The sequence below is a fragment of the Typopeltis vanoorti genome, chromosome 9, assembly GCF_054136105.1.
Source record: "Typopeltis vanoorti isolate ZY-2024b chromosome 9, IOZ_Tvanoo_1.0, whole genome shotgun sequence".
NCBI classification, from domain to species: domain Eukaryota; kingdom Metazoa; phylum Arthropoda; class Arachnida; order Uropygi; family Thelyphonidae; genus Typopeltis; species Typopeltis vanoorti.
The window spans coordinates 45,950,585-45,978,008 of NC_143557.1; the positions used below are offsets into that span (position 1 = coordinate 45,950,585).

Here is a 27,424-nt window from a genome sequence, read left to right on the forward strand (position 1 = left end):
ACTTCTCCAGTTAGGACATTGTAATATGATGCTGTTGTCTTGACTACTCATGGTATCTATTTGTGTTGGTCTTGGTTTTCCTTTTGGTTTTTACTTGCTGTTCTTATAATGCCAGAGCACTGTGCCATAATATTTTGTATTCATGTGCAGCCATAAAGATATTTCATATAGTTTGAAAGAGATATTCAGTTGTCTGTTGAGGATGTAAAGTTCAGGACTTATAAGTATGCTCTGAAGACTGCACTCACGTTTTTACATTTTAAATATATTTGATCAAACTGCATCTTTCTTATTTCTGCAGTGCTAAGAAAACTAGAGAGGATCGAGAGAATAAGTGAAGCAATATAAGGTCTCTCTCTGATATTGGATTATAAATGGTGGTAATGGGAATATAAATTATAGAGTTTTGACAATGAAAAGAAATATATTTGAACTACGTGCTTTAGCTTATGCTAGTAGTCGCCGATAAGTTTAAAGTTACTATATTCGGCATGAAACTCTTTGATTCTGATCTTTGAGTTTCTTATTCGGTTTTAAAACAATGTGGGATTTAATATCCCCTTAATTTAAATAATGAAAAGGAAGGTTATATGATATAGATATTTAGAGGTGGTGGGCATATTTTATAAGATGAATACATGGAGGGAGAGGGGACAGGGTACATAAAAGGTCATTCATGAACGATGCATATGAGAATTGAAAGCAAGTAAGAGGAAGTGAAATGTAGATATTTCATTTAGACAGAAAATGGTATAGGTGCAGAATATTTTTTTATCAAATAGATAAAAAAAAATATGTGGTATATGTAATGGTATTACAATTTTCTGTTAATAATCTACCTTTCTTATTTCCTTCCGCCTAGCTTCACGCTTCATAAATTTTAATCTTGTCATTTCATTATTAATGTCACTAGCTTTGAGAAATCGGCGTTTTAAGTGGAATAATTCATTTCCATGCATGAATTCTGTAAAATACAAAATAATACAATTAGGTTAAATACCAAATAATTTTCTTAGTTATACATACACATGAGGCTATTTGTCATTAATGTCCATCAAATTTATAATGTTTATAATGCAAGGTTTGTTCTTTTAGAGTACCTGTGTCATAAGGTTTCTTAAATTTCACAGGACAAACATAAGGAAACGAGTGAATAATATTTATTTAAAGGCCATATATTTTGACCTAAAAATTTCAGGTCACCATCAGTCGCAATAGGCAGTAGAATACAATTTAGAACTAAAACAACAGACTAATTTAAAACAGTGAGAGTCACATGGCAATAACTGGGGAAGCATTGTATTACAAGTTATTGATTAACTATATTGTTAATTAAAAAATTTAATGTGTTTACTGAAATAAAGAGCCAAAAGGCTTTGGTTCAGTAATGCAAAATTATATAAGTGGATATTAGATCCAGCATTATTTCAAAGCCAAATGCAGAAACTATGAAAGTTTTGTATTTCGCATACGAGATTCATAGTCCGTGTTAAGGAAACTCGTGAAAGCTAATGAGTGTATTTCCATAAGCTCTCTGGTCAACTTATTTTTAAGAAACTTTCATAGTTTCTACATTTCGGCTTTGAAATATTGCTGGATCTAATATCCACTTTACTTACATAACTTAATAATGATTAGAATAAGACTTTCGCATATTTTCAATAGTGGAAGGTAATTGTTCCAATTCAAATTTCTACAATGGAGTAAGATTTCAGCATTTTCTTTAAATAAGCATTCTAACTTGTAGCGACACCATTGGAGTAAGCACGTTTCAGATCATAGCATATTGTGTTTGGTATCTATTCCATGTTGTGCAAGGCAAGATTTCTCAGGTTTTCTATTGATGTTCTTATATTCTTTTCTCAACTCAATGTCCAGTTTGTCTGAAGTAAGAGAGAAGTGACAGTCACATGAAATTTGGTAGGTGCCAGGAAAAGTGAGAGGGGAGCATTTATCTTTAGATGAGAACCATAGTGATAGTTGAATAGAATAAACATAGCCTCTAGATTATGCTTATTAAGAATTCTAGAGATTGGTTCTGGGATGCCAGAAATATGGGATAGGGACTCTACGTACTGTTTCCTTGGAATTTTTTTTCCACTTGGTTAGACCATAATAACTTTAGTTTAATCATTTATCCAAGTGTAAGCAAACAAAGTTTGCGCCTGAAGTATCTTCGGTACTGAGGCAACTCATGGTAAAGGTGGACCAAGCTCTCATCACTCCTTGTCTTAGTATCTCCCATAATGCAATGCACATCTCCTTGCAGACATGTATAATGCTATGCATTAATGGAAGAGCCACTACCCAGACCGGTTTCGACCTTTATTGAGGTCTCGTCAGTGGGAGCCAGATCCCAAGGTGGTGATGCCGAGGTGGATCAACATGAATTTCATACATCATGGCTAATCAGAATCTTATCAGTAAAATAATTTTGAGGTCTCCATTTTTTTTTTAATCTAGTATATTAATAAAAGTTGCTTTTATAAATTTTCAGAAAAAGAATAATGCTTGCTCTATATAGTTTTTGAATTCTGCATTTTATTCTGACTGAAGTGGCATGCAATACAGTACTGCAGTAAACTCTGAATCCCACTGTATCATAACTGCTTTCTGGTACTAGCATATTTTCATTTTCCAGTGTATAAGCCCATACCCAAAGTGACTTGAAACAGTGCAATGTTGGATCTTTAAAGCAGATTTCCTTACACAAACTGTACTAACATACTCGTGGATTTATTTTAATGGAGTATTATATACCTATAAATTGCAATTTAAAATTGCAAAACATTTCCTGAGCTGTGCATTGTACTTTATCAAATGGAGTATTTCATGAAGTTGCACACAGCATATGGTACAAGTAAAATCATCTACCCCCTTTGGCATTTATAAATGTCCATGAATTAGCAAGACTTAAATGTATGACTTTGGTGATAAAGTAAAGCTTTATTCACTGCCACAAAAAGGCTAACATTTTGACCAAGTAATAATTAAGCTGCTATTAATTTTAAATCATATCAACTTGACTTTCATAGTAATTTTTTTACATGACTGAGAAGTGGTAACAGACCTTGTATGATTTTCACAACAGAAAATAAAAGCTGGAAGTAGATCAGCAATAACTGAATGCATGAGCTATATTTTTAGATTGCAGCTGAGAGGTCGAAATTTGGCATTATGATGACTAAGGATACACTGAAGCAATGACTATTTGATTTATTTGAATCCTCATATTAGCATCATCTTCTTTATTATTATACATAGCAAGTGGATTAAATGCAATAACATGGTTATCGATATTTCACAGACAAAAAATACAACTGGAGATACAATTCTGGTTAAAAAAATATATCAATATCAGAATCTTGGAGAAAACTTCATTCAAGTAGCTCTTTCCTTATGCTCAAGGAATACTGAAAAAATTTGACAAACTGCTGAAACCAAACTTCTAAGATGGTTAGTTGTGTTGATTGCAATGAAAGACAAGATACCACCATTTTTAAATATCATTCACAGCAGGCTGCACACTTGCCTTATTCACGACAAAGAGACCTGACAGCTGAAATCTGACTCAGTGAATGTAAAAAATAAAAAAAGTATCAAAACAAAGGTTAATTAATAAAGGCAGAAAGATGAATCAAATACGGAAGCAGAAATATTCTCCATTTAAAAGATGAATGACAATAAATAAATAAAATATATGGTCAGCATACTAAGGAAAACCATAGTACCTACTAAAATTCAAGTTTCCTTTCTTTTAGAGTTACACGGTGATCAGCATTCATTTTAAAAATTTATGGAATTTACAACCGTGTTAAAAAAACTTTTTTATTATCCCGACATTTCAATCTTCACATCAAGATCATCATCTGGAGCATACATCAATATACAAGACAAGCTGAGTTACATTATTAACTGTAAACTAAAGAAACAATGATTTGATCACATGTTATTCTACTGTCATGACCTCTAGTGAAAAAAAAAATAAATAAAAAATTTATATCAAACTAAATTCTATTTACGATGACAGGAATAAACATTCTTTCAGATGGTTTTCTTTCAGAAACAATGATGTCCTATTTTTAGTATTACAATTCTTATTTTTGCTTTTAAGATACTGGATTTTCTACAGTCCTGTATATAGTTGTTGGTGAGGAATGTTCTGTGGGTCGAATATATACCTTCCATATGTTTGGAATTTTTAGATCATCATTATTGTTCAGATTGGGTTGGTTGATAATAATCTCACATGCTTCCTTAAATTTGCGTTCATACCATGTTTTAGTGCGATGTAGACAGCTAGTGCTTTTCCAGTCAGTCCTATATAAGGAATTCAGGGCATGATCAGAAAGGCCAGCTTCACCATAATTATCATGTTTAATGTATCGTTTATGTTCTTTTTGTCTGATAGGAATTGTGCGTCCTGTTTCTGCTATATATGGTATGTTGCAAGTACAATAAATCTGGTATACTCCAAGGTGGGCAAGTGGAGGGAGTGAACACAATGCTAAGACCTATAGTTGAAGGAAATGATAACCCGACGTATCACTTAGCCAAAAAATTAGTGGCAACACTCAAGTAGTTGGTAGGTCATTCCCCCTCCTATATCAAAAACACACAACACTTCATAAACACCATCAAAGACATTACATTAGAAAAAGATGATTTATTAGTCAGTTTTGACGTCTCTTCCCTCTTCACGAATGTCCCAATCAATAACACAATCCTTCTCCTACAGAACCAATTCCCTCCAGATATCACAGAGCTCTTTGCGCATGTATTACGGTGGAGTTATTTTGTATGGCAAAATGCCTTCTACTTACAAAAAGAAGGCATAGCCATGTGCTCACCATTATCCCCCCCCCCCATTGCTAACTTTTACATGGAACATTTTGAGCAACTTGCTTTAGGTTCCTCCCCTTTAAAACCCAAAGTCTGGCTTAGATATGTTGACAATGTTTTCATGATCTGGTCCCATGGCCGCCAGACATTAGACACATTCCTTAGCCACCTAAATAAACAACACAAACTCATACAATTCATAATTGAAATTCAAACACATAACATACTTCCATTTCTGGATACACTTGTTACACGTCTTCCATCTGGCAATCTTTCCTTCACTGTTTACCGGAAACTGACACATATGGGACAATATATACACATAAACTCCTACCACCACCGAACACAAAAACTAGGTGTCATCAACATGCTAAAAAACAGGCACAGACGATCTGTTCCAACGAACGGGCACTAAAAGACGAATTTAAAATTATCTTTAATACTTTCCAAAAAAACAGATACAGCCAAAACACTATTAACAAAATTCTCTGCAAAACCTCAAAAAGACAAACCAGACTACAGTAAAACTATAACCATTCACTACATTAAAGGAACATCAGACAAAATAAACAGAGTACTATGAAAATACAACCTCAAAGCCACCTTTAAACCTCCTGCAAAATTAAAAAGCTTGCTCAACTCATCCAAAGACCCGCTCCATCCACTCCACTAGCCCACCCTGGAGTATACCAGATTTATTGTACTTGCAACGTACTATATATAGGAGAAACAGGATGCACAATTCCTATCAGACAAAAAGAACATAAATGACACATTAAATATAATAATTATGGTGAAGGTAGCCTTTCTGATCATGCCCTGAATTCCTTACATTGACTGGAAAAGCACTAGCTGTCTACATCGCACTAAAACATGGTATGAACGCAAATTTAAGGAAGCATGTGAGATTATTATCAACCAACCCAATCTGAACAATAATGATGGTCTAAAAATCCCAAACATATGGAAGGTATATATTCGACCCATGGAACGTTCCTCACTAAGAACAACTATAATCAGGACTGTAGAAAATCCAGTATCTTAAAAGCAAAAATAAGGATTGTAATACTAAAAATAGGACATCATTGTTTCTGAAAGAAAACCATCTGAAAGAATGTTTATTCCTGTCATCTTAAAAAGAATTTAGCATGATGTAAATTTTTTATTTATATTTTTTTCACTACAGGTCATGCCAGTAGAATAACATGTGATCAAATCATTGTTTCTTTAGTTTACAGTTAATAATGTAACTGAGCTTGTCTTGTATACTGATGTATGCTCCAGATGATGATCTTGATGTGAAGATCGAAACATCGGGATAATAAAAAAGTATTTTTAACACAGTTGTAAATTCCATAAATTTTTGAAATGAAAATTCTAGTTTATCCACTAGAGAGTTAACAGACCAATCTTCAAATTGAACCATTATTGTCCCAACTACCATTTTCTCTGTTCCTTTACTACCTACCTCCATTTACATTAGCACTCTACTCTACTGTTGAATGTTTATTTTCCACTTGGTTAGAGTATAATAAATTTAGTTTAATCCTTTATCCAAGTGTGAGCAAACAAAGTTTGCACCTGAAAGTATCTTCAGGACTGGGTTAAGGTGGTACAGCACCAGGTCAACTCGTTGCAATTTGTTTGCTCACACTTGGATAAAGGATTAAACTAAATTTATTATACTCTAACCAAGTGGAAAATAAACATTCAACATCTTTCTCTAAATCCAGAGTAATTTATTAAAAAAAAAAGGGTGGCACACCAATTGGCAATTCCTATAGGTGGAGATGACCTGCTAATGCTTTTGCCTGCTATCTCGACTTGGGCCTGGCTCCCACTGAAGAGACCTCAATAAAGGTCGAAACCGGTCTGGGTAGTGGCCCTTCCCTTAATGCATAACATTAGACATATCCGCAAGGAGATGTGTTTTGCATTATAGGAGATACTAGGATAGGAGTGTTGGTAGCTTGCTCCACCTTTGCAACGAGTTGACCTGGTGCTGTACCACCTTAACCCAGTCCTGAAGATACTTTCAGGTGCAAACTTTGTTTACTCACACTTGGATAAAGGATTAAACTAAATTTATTATACTCTACTCTACTGATTCTTTCACTGCTTTCTTCCCCTCTGTTTCTTGATCACCAGACAAAATACTTATTCTGATGCACCATGACTGTCAAAAACAAGACTCCAAGATTGGACAGATGTTTCCACCGCAGCTAATAATTACTGATGAAGAATTTAGGATTTCATTCTGACTGATCCTTGAATCAATGTCAGAAAAAGAAAATAGAACTCTAAATATTCGATATATATATATATATATATATATATATATATATATATATATATATATATATATATCTACTCTGTATATATAAAAAGATAAGCCAAAATTTGAAACGTTTTTATGTTACGTTTTTTGTCTTACCAGCCCGAAACTTGGGGGGAAGGCAGAGCTCCCCCTAGTATGTGTGTGTGTATGTACGTAAATATATATATATATATATATATATATATATATATATATATATATATATATATATATATATATTATATATATATATCAGGGAACTAGTCCTCCCATTCCATTTAATAATAATTATTATTATTATTGTGTGACACTTCCAAAGAGTCCAAAGACTAATCGAGGGAGGACACCTACTCTACAACTCTCCATTTCCACCACCTCAATTCACCAACTACAGCAGCGATTTTTGGTCAATCTCGTGTGTATTCATTCCTCCTTACTTACAAATTTAATTAAAACTGAAAACATAATATTTTATTTATCATTATTTTGTGTTATTTTTTTAATTTGCTTTAAGTGTATTGCTATTGTTTATTTATTTTTCATTAAAATTATCAAATCAGTAATTTTCTTATATGTCCGGGTAAATTAATTAATTTGGATCAGTGGAAATCAAATAGCGAGCCGAGTGAATACGATTATAAGCAAAGTGTAAAAACTCGATTCTAGCTTAAATATTAAATATTCCAAAGCACATTACATCATTTAATACATGGGACTTAACCTAAGTATGGTTAAGTCCCATGTGAATATTGTAAAAAAATAAACTTTGTTTGTCTAGGTATAGTTTGTATTAGATGTTTCTGTAAATATGTAACTCTTTTGAAGCTAACTGTATATACTGCTTTAATAAGAATATGTTAGTGTTAAAAACAAAGGCAATGTTTTTGTCGCCGAAGCTGTACATGGTGGCATTAGAAAGATTGTTATTGAAACTTGTATGTATGAGAAAGGCTTGTAGGCTCTAAGTGTAAACATCTCCAAAGTCAGTCAGAAAGAGTTCAAACAACTTTCTGATGGCTGGCAACTTACAATCAAAAGAAAGTGGAGCAGAACAAAAGGCATGCCGAACTTGAAACTTAAGATGAAAGACTCATACTAATTCTTTGGGGGGTTGCCAAACTTCATGCGAAGTCTCAGAGGAGGCCTAATAAAAAGGGACTGAAGCAAGCAGAGGAGGTCCCGGTTCCAGAATTGCTGTCAGAGAGGAGGTTGCCCAGTCCAGAGTCGCCGTCAGAGAGACAGAGAGGCTGCCTGGATCCACGTTGCTTGAGAGAGGAGTTTCCCACTTCCAGAAGGAGCTTCTCGGTTCGAGACGTCGCTAGAGAGAGAGAGACTATTTCTAGGCCGCGGACAAGGTTTCAAATTGCCAGAGAAAAGTTTCCAGGTCAGGTTAATGTCAGACATTCACCAGTGTATTGCATTTTCATTACAATTTGATGAATCAAACGACTTCACTGATATTGCTCAGTTAATGGTATTTATTCGCATGGTATTTCAAGATTATTCAAGTAAAGAAGAACTTTTGAAAATTATATCATTATTGGGAAATACTAGGGGAGAAGAAATTTTTTCGGCATTTGATGAATTTGTGAAACAACACAAACTTCCACTTTTTAAACTTGTGTCTATTACTACTGATGGTGCTCCTGCAATGATAGGTAATAAATCAGGCTTCATTTCATTATGTAAAAACGATGACAAATATCCAGATTTTTTAACGTACCACTGTATTATTCACCAACAAGTACTATGTAGTAAAAGATTAAACACAAAAGATGTTTTGGATATTACATTTAAAATTGTAAATTCTGTTTGAGGAAAAGCCCTGTAATGATGGCTATTTAAATTACAGGCAGATGATGATAGGGAACTTCTGTTGTACAATAATGTTCGCTGGCTCAGCAGAAGTCAATTTTTAGAAAGATTTCATGAATTAATTAACGATATAAAAATTTTTCTTGATGAAAAAGGGGATATCTATCTACAATTGAGTGATAAAAGATGGTTGTTACACTTATCATTTTTAGTAGATTTCTGTCTGAAATTAAGCAATTTAAATTTAGAGTTACAAGATAGAGATAAAAATTTAATTGACATGTTAAGTTCAATAAAAACTTTCCAACAATACTTACTTTTATTAAAGAAAAATATAAATGACCGCGAATTTAGACATCTCCCATAATGATTAAAATTTTTTCAACAAAATCAAGAAATGCTTCACTATGATTTAAAAGAATTTATTCGTGAAATAGAATTAGTTGAGGAAGAAATAAATTCAAGATTTAAAGATTTTAATAAATTTTAATAATTTTAAATTTTAATAAATTTTAATAACAAATCTGAAAACAAACCCCAACTCAACATCACCAGAGTTAAAGATAGGTACTATCAACGTAAGAAGCCTGAATGGCAAAGAAATGGAGCTAGCTGAGGAATTAGATAAGTGCCAGATCGACATAATAGGGGTGACTGAAACAAAAAAGACCAAAACTGGTGAGATCTTTCTGAGCAATAAATACAAAATGTTATATTCAGGCAATGACAATCAAGAAGGAGTAGTCATAGCATTCAACACTAAATACGAGGCTAATCTTCTTGAATGGCAGTCAGTCTCAAGTAGAGTAATGTGGGCAAATATGAGAATGGGGAACTGGACAATGAGACTTATTTGTGCCTATGGTCCCACAGAAGGTTCTACTAAGGTAGAAGTGGAGGAATTTTTTGAGGCTATAGAAAAAGCAACTGACACAATGAAAAAGGAAAAGTTGGTCCTTGTTGGGGATCTTAAATAGCAGAGTAGGAAATGATTGTCAGACATACAAAAATATTTTTTTGGGAAAATTTGGAGAAAAGAGCAAAGCTAATAATAATGGCAAATATCTATTGGATTTCTGCTCAGGACATGGACTGGTTATTACTAACACCATGTTCCAACATAAAAATGTGCACAAATTCACATGGAGAGAAGAGGCAAGGAATAAGAAAAGTCTCATTGGCTATGTTATTGTTGATAGTGATGTTTTCTCCCTGGTGCAGGACACCAGAGTGTACAGATGATTTGAAATTGGAAGTGATCACTATTTAGTCTTGAGAAGGAAAAAATTGAATTTCATATTGAAAAGAATAACATGTAAGAAAGTTTTAAAGCGAATAAAAGTTGAGCAGCTCTCAGATGTGAACTGTAGACTAAAATACAGAAAGATTATTGAAAAGAAAATGAAAGAGTTTTTGAGAACAGGAATCAAATCTTGGAGATTCAGTGGCAAACTCTGAAGAAAACATTGATTGATTCTGCCAGAGAGGCATGTGGTGAGGTTGTGTGCAAGGATAAAAAAATCAGAACTCCCTGGTGGACACAGGAAGTTAAAGAGGCAGTGAAGGAAAAGAAGAAAGCATATCAAAAGTTTCTGGCAAATAAGTCAGCTTTTACTCTTACAGAATACAGAGACAAATGTAAGAAAGCAAAACAGTGTGTAAAACCATCTAAACAAACGTCATGGGAGGACTTTGGCAAGAATATAGAAAATAAATATCAAGAAGGTGGCAAAATATTCTGGAGGTTGTTGAAGAAGCTTAGGAATGGAGAAAAGAGTGCTGTAAAAGGAGTTAGAGATGATAAAGGTGACATGAAAACAGGAGAAAAAGATATCCTTGAAGTATGGATTAATTACTTTGAAAAACTGCTAAATGAAACAAGCAGTGATGCCAGCACAGTGATAAAAACACTGACCAGGCATGCAGTCAGGAATACATATCCATACTTGAAGTAGAAAAAGCCATCAAAGGCTTGAAATGTGGAAAGGCAGCAGGAGTAGATGATATTCGACCAGAAATGCTGAAGTATGGTGGTATAAAAGTCTTACAGTGTCTGCACTGCATAGTTCAGAAAGCCTGGGCAGAGGGACAAATCCCAATGATTGAAATAGAGCTCTCATAGTACCCATATATAAAAAGGGAAATAAAACTGAATGTGAGAATTACAGAGGTATTTCCCTACTGAGTGTTCCTGGCAAGATCTATGCAAGTATACTTGAGAAACGGTTGAGAAGAATTGTGGAAGAAAAGCTTGGTGAAGAACAAGCTGGATTCATGCCAAATAGAGGCTGTCAGGATCAGATCTTCACTTTACGACAAATAGTCGAGAAAGCATGGGAATATAACAAAGATCTGTATTTAAGTTTTGTCGATTTGGAAAAGGCATATGACAAGGTGCCAAGAGAGAAGCTATTCAATATGCTACAATTATATGGTGTCAATGGGGCATTATATCAAGCAATACTTAGTCTTTATTTGAGTTGTAAGTCAGCAGTTAGAATTGAAGGAAGTACAGGAAGATGGTTTAATGTTAAATCTGGTGTGAGACAAGGATGTACATTATCTATATGGATCACATTATGAAGGAATGTGGTATTAAACCTGATATCAAAATTGGAGATGTTAATGTCAGCTCTTTGCTTTATACGGATGATGTTATACTTCTAAATAAATCCGCTACAAGTCTGCAAGATTCTCTGACTAAATTGAATAGCTGATGTAATAGATATGGTATGAAGGTCAGCAATAAAAAGACAAAGACAATGAAAATAGGCAGAATCATTGAAAATGTCAACTGTGTTGTGAATGGAGAACCTGTGGAACAAGTAAAACATTTCTGCTACTTAGGCACGATTTTTAATGAAGATGGTAAATTAAATATAGAAATAGACAACAGAATCAGCAAAGTTGGTATGGTGGGAAGTCAATTGAATAAATTCATATGGAATAAGAAAGAAATTTGTCGGAACACTAAATTAGCTGTATACAACACAGTGTTCAAACCAGTTTTAACTTATGGATCTGAGAGCTGGGTCAGAAGTAAAACACTTGACCAAAGACTAGAGACCGCAGATATGAGAGTCCTGAGAAAGATTAGAAGCGTGAAAAGATGGCATCAATGACAGTGTCATATTAAAAATGAGGATATTAGGAAAGAACTTGACATTGTCAGCATCCAGGAATGTGTTAGCAGAGCTAATCTCAGGTGGTATGGCCACTTAAATAGAATGGGAGAGGAAAGATTAGTAAAACAAGTGTTCTCTGCCAGGTTGGCAGGAAAACGACCTAGAGGAAGACCAAGATATAAGTGGATTGATACGGTACAAAGTGCCTTAGACGATAGAAATATAAGATCTGATAATGTTGGAGTCTTGACAAATAACAGACTGATTTGGAGGAAAATTGTAGATAGGAAGTTAGTAATGATGTAATTTTTTCATGTAGTACTGTCATATCCTGTACACCCCTTGAGGGTACATGGCAGGAATTTGATGATGATGATGATGATGAAAATTTTAATAAAACTGAAATGATTGTATCTTTTATCAATAATCCATTTTAAGAAAACTTGAACGTCACAGAAATTTCAAATAAAATCAGTGGTCTGTTTGATATAAACCGAGCTGAAGTAGAACTTGAGATAATAAACATTCAGAATAGTTTACATTTAAAATCAATAAACAATGAAGTCATTTGGAAGTATGCACATGAAAAATTCCCAATATTAACTGATATTGCGCGAAAAATTCTGTCGTGTTTCGGATCGACATACTTGTCAGAATCCACTTTTTCAAATATGACCGTCATAAAAAATCAGTTAAGAAACCAAATTACAAATGATCATTTGGATGATTGTCTGCGATTGGCCACTTCTTCATATCAACTTGACTATGAAAATATTGCAAGGTCCAAACAATGCCAAATTTCATATTAACTTTTAATCAGCATTTCCTGTAACTTGTGAGTTTGTAATCAATTTGTTGTTTTTCTAACTTTGGTTTTCCAAAATAGAGAAATAAATATTTTATTCCAATATATTTGTTTTAGATTATTCCTTAAATATTAGTTGTCATGTTTAACCAGTGTATAAGCCTCTCAACAAGAATAATGATCATCCACGGAGATTCCTTCGCACGCAAGGCCCGCCATTACGGCAAACTGAAGCTGAAGTTATCTAGACAACTTAACCGTCTGGCATTCCTAAAACGCTGCCGGGATAATCAAGTCATCCCGAACTGTGTAAAATTTAAACACCGCTTCGTCTCACAGAAAGCTCTCCGTATTTACAACCGGGCGAGCCAGGCATTACTTCAGAAGCAAATTACCGCTACACGCGGTTCCCTAGCCGACATAAACAGAGCTATTTTAGCGCTAGAAAATGAGCTTTCACATACGCTTAATCACAAGCTTTGGTCCATCCTACATGACGTCTCGTGTACTGCAGCTAAAAAAGAATTTGAACGAATACGGAGCCGACATATCAACAAGTTTGATAAATTAATAAAGAACTCGGTGTCCAAACCTAAACTACAAACCAACACTGTAGTTAACCTTTCTTCAGCTACCTTGAAGCCTGAAGCACTCAACGCTTTGTCACGTGGTCACAACTTCGCCCCTAAGAAATTACCGGCCTAGGAATTAATGATCCAAATTGAGCGCAGGATTCGCCAACTTCCAAACCACATCGCCAACGATATCAGATTGGATGTAGCCTGTGTTCTCAATAAAGCAAAACCTCCAAAATCCAACATATCCATTAGTGAATACAAATCACTACAAGAATTGAAGAGAAACAAAGAAATAGTGATCACCAAAGCGGATAAGGGGAACACCACTGTAGTACTCAATCTTAAAGACTACACAGGTAAGCTCAAGGCTCTACTATTAGATCGTTCCACTTACCTCCCCATTGATTACAATCCCACCAACTCACAAATTAGAAAACTCCATAGGCTCCTTAAGAAGGTCACTTCTTGGCCTGTGAAGATTAACAACAGACTAAAACCCTATAACTCTAGACCCCCCCCCACCCCGCATATATGGGCTCCCAAAAATACACAAAGAAAATGTGCCATTACGTCCCATAGTGGATGGCATTGATTCCCCCACTTACAAACTAGCCAAGCATTTAGCCAAAGCGCTCTCACAATATACTGGCAACACACCATCACACACAAAAAACTCAGCCCACTTCAAAGCCAGTATAGAAAACCTTACACTCCAACATAATGACATAATGGTCAGTTTTGATGTCTCCTCCCTATTCACAAATGTCCCTTCAAAGAAACCTTAGAGCTAATCCAAACTAAATTTCCTCCTGATATCACAGCCCTATTTCAGTTTACAATGAACTCAGGCTATTTCGTTTGGCAGGAAAAATTCTACAAACAGATAGAGGGGACAGCCATGGGTTCACCACTTTCCCCACCCTTGGCCAACTTCTTCATGGAGACGTTTGAAGAGAAAGCCTTAAACTCAGCCCCACAAAAACCTACTATATGGCTTCGCTACATTGATGATGTTTTCGCTATTTGGCCACATGGCCCAGATTCACTCCTCTCCTTCCTAACACACTTAAACAACCAACACCCTAGAATCAAGTTCACCCCGGAAAAAGAGGAAAACAATAACCGCCCCTTCCTAGACACACTAATCACCTGCCAACCTGATGAAACCTTGGTTTTCTCAGTTTTTAGAAAACACACCCATACAGGCAGATACATTCACCAACAATCCCATCATCCCCCCCCTCACAACAATATGGAGTTATTAAGACATTATTCAACAGGGCAAAAATAATCTGTTCAAATGATCAAGCCCTAACCACTGAACTAAATCACATCCATGACACTTTCTCAGCCAATGGCTACCCCCTCCAAAAAATCCAAAAAATACTTAACCCAGTTATCCACAACCCACCACCCCCTCCCCTTCACAAAAAAGATTACTCTAAATCCATCACCATTCCCTACATCCGAGGCACCTCGGAAAAAATCAATAAAATCTTAAAAAAAACATGACTTGACCACTTGTTACAGACCACATAGAAAACTGGCATCCCTTATCCGCTCTACTAAAGACCAACCGCTTCCCCTAGACCTACCTGGTGTATACCAGGTCCCTTGCAGCTGTAAGCTGTCCTATTTCAGCCAAACAGGCAGGACAGCAAATATCAGAATTTCAGAACACAAGGACTACATCCAGTTTCACTAATACAGCCACTCTGGTCTTGCTGACCATGTACTGGATACCTGCCATAGAATACGGTGGAAAAAAGCCAGGATAATACACCGTAGCAAGTTCAAGTATGAAAGACTATTCATGGAATCAGCCTCGGCCCTTAGGAACATGCCAAACCTCAACAAATTTGGATGCATGAGACTGCCCCAAATTTGGGAAACTTTTATCAGAAGAACCTCAGCCCAAAGGCCAAGAACTACCAATATAGCCCGCCGGGGGGGGGGGCACCATCAAGACTTTAGGAAAACGTTAGCTTCCTAGCTTGAGTCACATTTGCTGTTATTAGTACTTGTGTGCACGTGTCTTTGTATTAAGTTCCCAAGAAGAAAATGGCAACGTGACGTTTGCCGAAATATTGGAAAGTATATATTAAAGTTTATTTAATTTATATTTCTAGTATATGCTGTCAATTCCTTAAATATTAGTTATCATAATTATATCTAGATATATTTTATAGAACGTATTTAATAAGGATATTCCTCTGTAGTTCCCGCAATCCTTTCCGTTTCCTTTTATGAATACATTCATGACTATTGCTGTTGTCCATTCTTGTGGGATGTTTCCTTCTTCCCATATTCTGTTTAGGAATTTAAATTAATTGTAATTGAAATGGTTTAGAGCTGTATTTTATAGTTCTGAATTTATTCCATCTTCTCGTGCAGGTTTTCTATTTTTAAGTTTTTTGAATATTTTCTTTAGATTATTAAACTGTATTGGTTCTTCATTTGTTTCTTGACTTATTATAATTTTTATTTCAATTTGATTATTATTGTTTAGGAGCTGTGTGTAGTGATTGGTTCATTCTTTTGGGGAAGGGCATTCTAATTGCAGATTATCCTTTGTTTCTTGAGTCATTTTTTAAATTTTTTTATGATTTTATAGCTCTTTAGTTGAGATCCATTTATGTCATGCTCTAATCTTGATACAAATTTTTCCTAGTCTTGTCTTCTAATTTTCCTGGTTTCTCTTCTTGTTATTGTTTTGATTCTTTTATATTCTATTTCATTTCCTATGGTTCTGTTGTTTAACCATTTAAGGTAAGTTTCTTTTTTCTTTCTTATTAAAGATTCTACCTCTGGGTTCCAGGTTCTGAGTCCTTTCCTTTTTCTTCACAGTTTTGTTCCTATGGCTTCATGCCTTGCTTGTTTTACTATTTGTCTTATGTTTTGAATTCATTTTCTATATCTGTATCTTCATTTATTTTCTTTGTATGATTTGTAAGTCTTCTTTGATATAGTTCTATGATACTATTTTGCTGTAGCAGTTCTATCTTAAATTGCTCCTGCTTTTGTTTTTGTGTTCTTGTATTGTTTCTATTTATCTGGTTCAGGATCTTAATAGTACTGATCAATAAATAATGGTCTGGGTCCATATTGCATCCTCTGTATACTCTGCAATTTCTTACCATCTTCTTTAGTTTTTCACCCATTATTATATAGTCAATGATGCTTTTATATCCTCTGGCTTCCCATGTATATTTATGTATATCTTTATGTTTAAAGAAACTGTTGGTGATTTTCAAACTATTATAGGAACTATCATATCATATCATATATAGTAACTATCATATGTTCAAATCAACAGAACAAAATTAATCAATATACTGTGTGAATTGAAAGCTCCACCTCAAACCATAAAAGCAATAGTAAATATAATGGAAGAAAGTTATATTAAAATTAATACTGAAATAACCAATTACCAATAACAAATAACCAATAATTTGCCGGCCTGGATGGCCGAGTTAGTGTATCTACTCTCCAGCCAAAAGGCTGCAGGTTCGAATCCCACCATGGGCATGTATGTTTGTGATTGTCTGTGAAAAAATAGTAGTCGTGGTGATGGACAGTAGATGCCATTAGTGTAGATGATGCGGTTGGTGGATGAGGTTGAGTAGTGGAGATGGAGAGTTGTAAAGTAGGTGCCCTCCCTTGATTCATCTTGGACTCCCTGGAGGTGTCAAATAATAATAACCAAAAAAATTAAAACCAATAGTGGTCTCATTCAAGGAAATGGATTATCTCCAATACTCTTCAACATATAATTTTTTCCATATATATATATATATATATATATATATATATATATATATGGAATAAAGAACTAACCAGCCTTTTATATGGTGTCGATCAAGTTATTTTTGCTGAAAATGAAGACCAATTATGGAAAATTCTATGCACATTGAACAAAGCAATAGAACAGTATGACATGAAAATCTCAATAAATAAAACAAAATCAATAGCATTTCAAGGTAAAGAAATTAAAAGATGCAAACTAATCATCCACAACAAAGTAATAGAACAAGTGAACAAATTTAAATATCTAGGAAATTATATAAGCCCCCAATGGAGAAATCGACATTGCATATAAAAAGCAAAAATTCCTAGCAGTCATTGGAACTTTGTATTGACACTTTAGTAAACAGATGTCTAGAACAACCCAAACAAAACTATATAAAATAATAGCTGAACCAATTCTGAAATATGGTAGTGAAACATGGACTTGGGGAGAACAAGATAAAAGACAAGTGGAAACTGTAGAAATGAAGATCCTAAGACTGTTCGCTGGCTATAAAAGAATAGACAAGATAAGAAATAAGAAAACAATTATCCATAATTAACAACAGAAGACATCGCAAACTATAGAAAGAACTGGAAAAATCATGCAGAAAGAATGAATGAGGCCAAATATTGCCTGGAAATATAAACCCAAGGGACACCGATCAAGGGGGAAGATCCAGGAGGAGATGGGCAGAAGACTTTTTAAACCCTTGAAAATGTTACAGGCAAACAACTGCCTAATATGTGAAACCAAGAAGAAGAAGAAGAAAAGATTTATTTCATTTCGTATCCAAGTAAACAAAGTAAAAAAAGTTGAATAAAGCATTATATAAATATAAAATACAATTATAATTTATGGAAAGATGTAAGTATACGTATTAATTTTTTGTAAAAAGTTAAATCACTTCATCTCATTCTAGAAAAATATGTCTAAGTACACAAGCTTAGCTAAAGCAGTATAAGATGAATTCTGCCATCAAGTGGGGGCCGCATGTGCAAGATGCCATGCAGCTTAGCATTACATCTACCACAATGAAATGGAATCTGACTGGAGACAATATGGGCAGAAAACACAGCAGCAGATCTAACAGATGCAAATATCAAACTATTATCTATTTACACAGAAATCTGAGTACTCTGCTCTGCACATGCTAAAGAGAACTCCTGTTTGATTAAAGATTGAGTAATTTTCTTAACAAACAAACTAAGAGGTAGTATGGGAAGGGCATAAGTTTCCAAAAGTAGAAAACCATCTTGTTGTGAGGTGATATTGTCTACACTAATGCTGAGAGCTTGTATAATCTCTTTCACAGAGGGGAAAATCCATGTGCTTGCAGAATGACTAGGCAAAGATTTTATTTTTAATGCAAAGTAAAGTGATGATAATTGCTTTCAAAGTGAGAGATCATGTTCATTTACTTCAAAAAGGGTCCTGAGTGGGTAGTATGAAAAATACACAACACACCAGAAGCTTTTTTTTTTTTTTTTTTCATTTCTTGATTATGGACAGGAGCCAATCACTGAAGAGTATTCTTCCTTACAGAAGCCTATATTCAAGCTTTGATCAAAAAAGAATAGAATGGTACAGACAAAATAGAGAGCATCACTCTACATCCCATTCTTAAAGAGAATGTTCATTTCTGTCCCTTTCTTAGTTAATGAATGTGTACAAAGAATGCAAGCTTCTCATTAAAATGGAGTCCAAGGACTTTGGTTCTGTTGCCAATAGGATATCAGTTTGTCCAGCCTTATGGTTCAGGGTGGGAGTAGCATTTTAGGTAAAGTTTATGCAGACACTTTCTTCTGAACCCACTGCTGAGGATTCAGGTTTTCACACATGTATAGGAATTGTCTTTTAATGACTATGGTATTACTGAACTAAAAGAAAAGTCATTAACATTATGAGCATTGCTCATTGTGGCAGGAAGATATTATGGGGTCTGACAAAGTGTTACACAAAAACAGTCTTTGAGGTAGCACTTTAGCAAGCTTGAGAAAACATGCTTTTTCTTAGACATGGAGGGTTCAAGAGATATCTCCATTCTTTTCCTCTAGATGAATAGAGTAGTATCAAGTGGTCTTTTAAATGGCTTTGCAAAAGTCACACTAAATATTGGAAGAAAAAAAAAAAAAAAGAGCGTTATTGCTTTCTAAATAGCACAGAAGCTAGGTATCTAGAAAGTTCTTATAAAGATAACTGATAAGAGAATTAGAGAGATACAGCAGTAACTGTTTGTTAGTTTCAAATCTTTTCCTGGCTTTGAGATAGCAAAGACGATTACAAAGCATTATTTTATCTCATAATGGATATTATCAGGCCTTATGATACTAGCATGGAAAAATAAGAGTGTTCTTTTCAATTCCTCCTTAACAGTATAATTGAGTATATGGCTATAGTCTATATGATGAGAAATTAAGTCATTGTTTCTTGTGACATTCTTTGAGTTTAAATTTAGGAGGATAAGAAGCTAATGCTGGCATTATAGAAAGCTTTAATGTCAAGTGACTGCAACTACACATCTGATAAGTTGCAGGATCAATAAATGGTGTAGTGTATATTTATCCTTCATTTTCCAAAATTTATCCTATGCCATTTTTGCAATGGATGTAATCCATGATGAAACATGGATTAATTAATTAATTTTTTTTTTTTTTTTTTTGCTTGGACATCTAATTGTAAAGTGCTCCGATAAGAGAAATTTAAAAGCTGTGAAGGGTGAAGATGTAGGTTACCTATTAAGTATCCTCCATGTTTAAGCTTAACATCCAAAGTCCAAGCATTATTATTTTGAAAATGGAAACAAAGATAATGTTTTTATTATTGCAGATAATGATGCTGTTACATGCATCACTGCATTGTATTGATAGGTATTTGATTAATCATGTAAGGATTAAATTCAGAATGTTATAAGAAAAGTATTCCAATCAGCCTAATCAATCTTCCATCTTTGCAACAATGAAAGAGAACCAAGTGATAAAATACTGGAAAATACAAGGAAGTGAGTGCTTCTGTGTGTGTGTGTGTGTATATATGTGTGTGTGTGTGTGTGTGTGTGTGTGTGTGTGTGTGTGTGTGTGTGTGTGTGTGTGTGTGTGTGTGTGTGTTAAAAATACCAAGCAATTTTAAACCTGGTTTTACTCCATTTCCCAAGTAAGCAAACAGACAAATAAGTCAAGTTTGCGCCTGCAAGTGATGCAAGTCTAGCTGATCCTACAGGTAGTGCAAGACCAAGGCAACTCGTAAAGGTGGCATAAGCTCTGATCACTAATCTTAATATTTACCCTTATTGCCAAAACACATCTCCAAGAAGGGGATGCAAGATGTTTTGTATTAAAGGCAAGGGGGCCACTACCCAGACCGGCTTCGACCTTTATTGAGGTCTCGTCAGTGGGAGCTAGGCTAGAAATACCAAGATTTAGTAATACAGAGCTTATAAGTATTTTACCAGAACAAGTTGCCATAAGACTGGTTTTACTCCAAACCGGGTTATACATCCATATATATATATATATATATATATATATATATATTCTCTTCAACTTCCCACAACACAACAGTGAGTGAGTGCATGAAAGCAAGCTGAAAGATTTACAAAATGACGTAAGAAAGATTATACTGCTTTCAATATTTGAGAGAGATCATTATCATCAAATATTTGTTCACAACTCAACATTTCCCATTGGTATGAGTACTACTGCACTGAGTACTGTATCCATTTAAAGTCATCCATAAGAAGACCTGGGAAGGCAGTTGCAAAGTTTTGGAATCTGGTGGTATATGGAACATACTTAATAATGCATTTCACAGAGAGACAGATGGATATGACCTCAAGGAAGGTGGTGTTAAGTTGAACATACTGGAACAGAGTTTGCTGAATACAAGCATGGAAATTCCCAGAACCAAGACAATATCTAATTGTTCTCTTATAAATCACAGTAAAATGCTGTGAAGTGGGATACTCATTGAGTTTTAGAATATCTTCTGATAGTTTCTGCAGAGAGAAAGAGAGAGAGAAAGAGAGAGGTTTATATTTTTGCAGAAAGATGTCAATATCAATAATTTGGTGGAATTCACCAACAGTTCCACTATAAAAATTTACTTATTATTTTAACTTGGAAGATTTATGTTGATTATCCAATTTCAGAGAGGCTAATGGCATATCTTAGCCTTGTGTTTGTCATTTGAATTTGGGAAACATGGATGATCAGTGACCACTGTCATGCTTTTAACATCAATTGAAACATTCATGATATTTCTTGTTGTCATTAGTGGATAAAGTGCACCCATTTTTTCCATGTAGATGTGTCTGATGTAATTTTTCTTCAAGCCTGATGTGGATGTGATTTTTCTTTATGCAATGCCATTGTCATTCTTAATTTTTATTTTTACTTATTTTTTTTAGAGAGTTCTTGTCCATTTTAGGATCATTTTAGGAGTGGCACGATACTAGTTAATGCTAAAATATTTTAATACTGATGAAATATGCCATATCTTTAAAGGTACTCGTACCATAACTATAAACAACAAATTACACAATAACCACAGTGATTAACTTTAATGAAAGTTAATTTATTATTTCAGTACAAAATGACATTTCGTACTGAAAATAACAGTACACCATCACTGTGTAGAAACAAGTAAACATTTTCTGAAAAGGCAATCAAATTGAAAACTGCTGCTAGACTATCATTTCGAGGTTTCATATATGCAATGTAATACTGATATTCGTTAACTCTTTTTCCACATAATGTTAAATTACATTCACAAGGTAAATGCCATTTTTACCATGTGACCAAGTACAATTTCTACTTCCGTCTACTTGCCACATATCTAAAAAACTCCTTAAATAAAAAAAAAAAGAAAAAAGGTTTTTCTTTGCCCGATTTCCTAATTTCTGCTCATACTACACTTTTGTTATCTTTACTTGAACAAGAAACACTCCTTGCTTGCTCTTTATACTCTTCATGTAACTGATTAATACCATTATTCATCCTGTACTGCCTCCTTCTTCTGGATTTTATGCTTAATCCCTTCCATTTTACACCTACCTTATTCAGTCTTCTGCCCTTCGGAATGCATTTGCACTTTGATGCTGTTATGCATTTCTTTTTCAGTTTCTAAGCAGCATTTATTTCCATACTGCTCAACTCTTCATTCCAAGCTACAGCTCCAAGATGCCTCCTAAACTTGTCATACTCAACATCCTTGTACTTCCACATATATCATGTCCTCACAGAAGTCTGTATGTGGATAACCACAATCCAGGTTATGGGTTGTGGTTACCTACATACAGTTATCACTTCATAATCACTCTCGCCAACTGTAGAAAATTGCAAAACTCCACTCACAATTACATCATCTGATGAAATGATCAGATCCAAAACTCTCAATCCTCACATGCTCTTCTTCACATGATGCCTGAGATCATTGTCTCTCAAGAAATTCATTTTCATTATTCCCAAATGCTATCTCTTCATTCCAATCTATACCACCATAATTAAAGTTGCCCTTAAAAGTTGCTATAGATCCACTTTCCATGGCCTATAGCAACATCCAACTAAATATATCTTCCTGCCAACATCTGACTCACACACACAGCCTCATAACCACTGCCACAATTTCCCTCTTTTATGTCTACCTTATGTGGACATAATTCCCTTGATATTATCAGCAGCACTTCTCCCTTCTTGTCTTTTCTATCCTTGCAAAAAACACTGTATCCTTCCATTTTCATTCTTGTTAGGATATCATCTTCATTCAATCATATTTAACTTATTCAAATGATTTTGGGGCAAATAAACTCAATAAGTGAAACTATTTCATCTCCTTTATTTCCAATACTCCTGACAATTGTAAATAAACACAGCAGTTCACTTTAAGATCTATAACCAGTCCTACCCAAGCCACTTGTTTATTGTAATTTCCCCACCATACCTACTCATGCCCAATTGCAATTATCACTGCTTACCACATGTGTCTGCTCAGTCTCAACTACCTCACTCACATCCTGATCTATTCCATTTCTATGCTGATCATCCCCATACATATATTTGCAACTACTTCCAGCATCCATTCTCTCTCTCTCTATGGCATGTCTTCCTGTCTACCAAGCTCTCCCCATTTCCCTGTTCTTCTTGATTTCCCATTCTCTCTTCATCTCTTACCCAATCTTGTGATATTTCACTTCATCTTTTACTTTTGATCTCTTGCTTGCATCACACACTGCACTTCCATCTAGCAACGGTTTCTTCCGTGGACTCACTCCAAAGTCACTCAAGCACAATACATCACCTCATATAGTTCTGCTAACATACCATTCATGATTGTGGCCCTCCATCTCAGCTCCTCATTGTCATACCTTGGCAACACACTGACAAGCTTTCTCCCTATATTGTTATCTTTCACTGTCTTCAATAACCTGATATTTACCCTTACATTCTCCTTATATCTACTTAAATCATTTGTCTCCACAACCACCACTAATTCTCTTGTTTTCTTCTCATGTCCAAAGCAAGAATTATCTTGTTCATTCTTCCTCCTGGATAGCAAACCTTATGGACTCTCTCATTAACCAATTCTCTAACAATAGTCTCCATACACAGGTATTCTGGAATCATTCTCACATCTTTTATCTTTTTTTTTTCTTTCATTCTATTCTATATCCTGATATTCACCCTTACATTCTCCTTATGTCCACTTAAATCATTTGTCTCTATAACCACCACTAATTCTCTTGTTTCCTTCTCATGTCCAAGGCAAGAATTATCTCTAGCTCATTCTTCTTCCTGGATAGCAGACCTTATGAACTCTCTCATTAACCAATCCTCTAACAATAGAGTTGACATACGCAGGTATTCTGGAATCATTCTCACCTGCCATTATCACTGCTTACCACATACATAGGTATGTGTATGTGGTAAGTAGTATGTATGTATGTGTATATGGTAAGTGTTACCACATACACAGGTATTCTGGAATCATTCTCACCTTTTATCCTTTTTTTCTTTCATTTTATTCTTCTGTACACTTTCATTTGTTTCCACTAAACAACTAATATCACTCCACATATTCCTGATTTTTTTTTCATTTTGAATAACTGGTTCATCAAGTCTTACATTTTGACAATTTCACTCTCTGTCATTCTCCCGTAGTCTCATTACCTCTCATTCTGCTGCACCTTACTCCCATTTCTCTATACTTTCTGTCGCTCCTTTATCTTAGTTTTGTTTATACAGTCTTGTGTTCTTTTGCTTCCTCAGTCTCATAAGCCTTTTGTTCTGTTTCTGTTTCTTTCACTTATGCTATATTTCATTCCTTCAGTCTGTTTCGTATTCATTAAATTGTAGTCTAACAAAATATCACTTCCTACAAATCCACACTTTCTCTTGTCTCCCATTCAGTCTCTCCATAAACACATCTCTCATATTTTGCCAAACATACATATTACACCCAAGACATTGAACCATTCTGGAAAAACCCACATTGTTAATGGCATTTGATTTTCACAATCCTTGCCTAGCTGTAACAGTCAATGTCCACTTGGTTGACCTTGTGAGTGCTGCTATTGTGTTACATTCAAATATTTAGATATCGATGATATTTAGATATCAATGCAATCATTCTGCAGCAATACCTGGAAAGAATCATCATTACTATTATTATTACATAACACCTCCTGGGAGTCCAAAGACTCATCGAGGGAGGGCACCTACTCTACAACTCTCTGTCTCCAGCACTCAAATCCACCAACAGCAACTATCATCATCTATACCAATGGCATCTATTGCCAACCCCAACCACTAGTATTTTTTACAGACAATCACAAACATCCATGCTCACGGCAGGATTCAAACCCGCAGCATTTTGGCTGGAGAGCAGATATGTTAACCACTTGGCCAACCAGGCTGGCATTCTTTCCATTCCTGTAGGATCTTTCCTGAGCTTAGAATCAAATTATACAAATCTGTCAAGGGACTAGCCAGTTCAGCTGAACATTCCTTTAGCATATGTACTGATATTCCATCTATTTCAATTTCCAAATTCTTCTCCAGGTTATACAACTTTAGAACCTCATTCTTTCTTTGAAATTTTGAAAGAACATTCATTCTTTGTTTTACTTGCAACATAATGATAAAATTCTTTTGGGTTTGCCTTTAGCCTGCGCAGCTAATTTCTTCTTATAATACAACTTAGCTTTCTGTACAATACTTGTAATTTTTCTGGCCTGAGCTCTATGTAATTCATAACTCCTCTCACAATATTCCTTCCACATCATCATCATCTTCTTATGGACCTCTTGTTTAATGAGACTGCATATCCATTTCACTTCCAACTCCAGGGAAATATATATATTCAGATACTATAACATTCAAGCATCTTTTCATAGCTTCCTATGTACTGCTGACATCCTTCCCATTAAACAAGTGGTACCATGAAACCAGACATAGAATTCTCCTGAGTTTTTCATCATCATCACCATCAAATTCCTGACATGTACCCTCAAGGGGTGTACAGGATATGACAGTACTACATGGAAAATTTACATCATTACTAACTTCCTATCTACAATTTTCCTCCAAATCAGTCTATCACTTGTCAAGACTCCAATATATCATTATCAGATTTTATATTTCTATCATCTAAGGCACATTGTACAGTATCAATCCACCTATATTTTGGTCTTCCTCTGGGTCGTTTTCCTGCCAACCAGGCAGAGAACACTTGTTTTGCTAATCTTTCCTTGCCCATTCTGTTTAAGTGACCATACCACCTGAGATTAGTTCTGCTAACGCATTCCTGGATGCCGACAATGTCAAGTTCTTTCCTAATATCCTCGTTTTTAATATGATATTGCCATTGATGCCATCTGTTAATGCCTCTAATCTTTCTCAGGACTCTCATATCTGCAGTCTCTAGTCTTTGGGCAAGTGTTGTACTTCTGACCCAGCTCTCAGATCCATCAGTTAAAACTGGTTTGAACACTGTCTTGTATACACTAATTTAGTGTTCCGACTAATTTCTCTCTTATTCCATACAAATTTATTCAATTGACTTCCTACCATACCAGATTTGTTGATTCTGTTGTCTATTTCCATATTTAATTTACCATCTTCACTAAAAATCATGCCTAAGTAGCCGAAATGTTTTACTTGTTCCACAGGTTCTCCATTCATAACACAGTTGACATTTTCAACAATTCTACCTATTTTCATTGTCTTTGTCTTTTTAATGCTGACCTTCATACCATATCTATTAAAACAGTTATTCAATTTAGTCAGAGAATCTTGCAGACTTGTAGGAAATTTATTCAGAAGTATAATATCATCCACATAAAGCAAAGAGCTGACTTTAACCTCTCTAATTTTTATATCATGTTTAATACCACTGCTTCATAATGTGATCCATATAGATAATGAATAACATAGGGGATAATGTACATTCTTGTCTCACACCAGATTTAACATTAAATATCTGTACGTCCTTCAATTCTAACTGCTGACTTACAACTCAAATAATGACTAAGTATTGCTTGACATAATGCCCCATTGATACCATATAACTGTAGCATATTGAATAGCTTCTGCACCTTGTCATATGCCTTTTCCAAATCGACAAAACTTAAATACAGATCTTTTTATATTCAAATGATATCTTCACTATTTGTCGTAAAGTAAAGATCTGATCGTGACAGCCTCTATTTGACCTGAATCCAGTTTGTTCTTCATCAAGCTTTTCTTCCACGATTCTTCTCAACCGTTTCTCAAGTATACATGCATAAATCTTACCAGGAACACTCAGTAAGGAAATACCTCTGTAATTCTCACATTCAGTTTTATTTCCCTTTTTATATATGGGTTCTATGAGAGCTCTACTCCAATCATCAGGAATTCGTCCCTCTTTCCAGGCATTCTGAACTATGCAGTGCAGACACTGTAAGACGTTTATACCACCATACTTCAGCATTTCTGGTCGAATATCATTTACTCCTGCTGCCTTTCCACATTTCAAGCCTTTGATGCTTTTTCTACTTCAAATATGGATATGTATTCCTGACTGTATGCCTGTTGAGTGTTCTTTACCACTGTGCTATCACTGCTTGTTTCATTTAGCAATTTTTCAAAGTAATTACTCCATACTTCAAGAATATCTTTT

At 34.9% G+C, this 27,424-nt stretch overlaps 1 protein-coding gene across 3 annotated transcripts in view; it reads right to left on the minus strand.

Annotated features, from left to right (window-relative positions):
* The window catches only part of LOC150103013 (DNA-dependent protein kinase catalytic subunit-like), an 847,149-nt gene that overhangs the window by 510,999 nt on the left and 308,726 nt on the right, over positions 1-27,424 (minus strand). For all 3 annotated transcript variants that reach the window (XM_090397444.1, XM_090397443.1, XM_090397442.1), the window contains exon 26: positions 840-964. In XM_090397444.1, the coding sequence (XP_090253570.1) occupies positions 840-964 (125 nt within the window). The remainder of the gene's footprint in view (positions 1-839; positions 965-27,424) is intronic.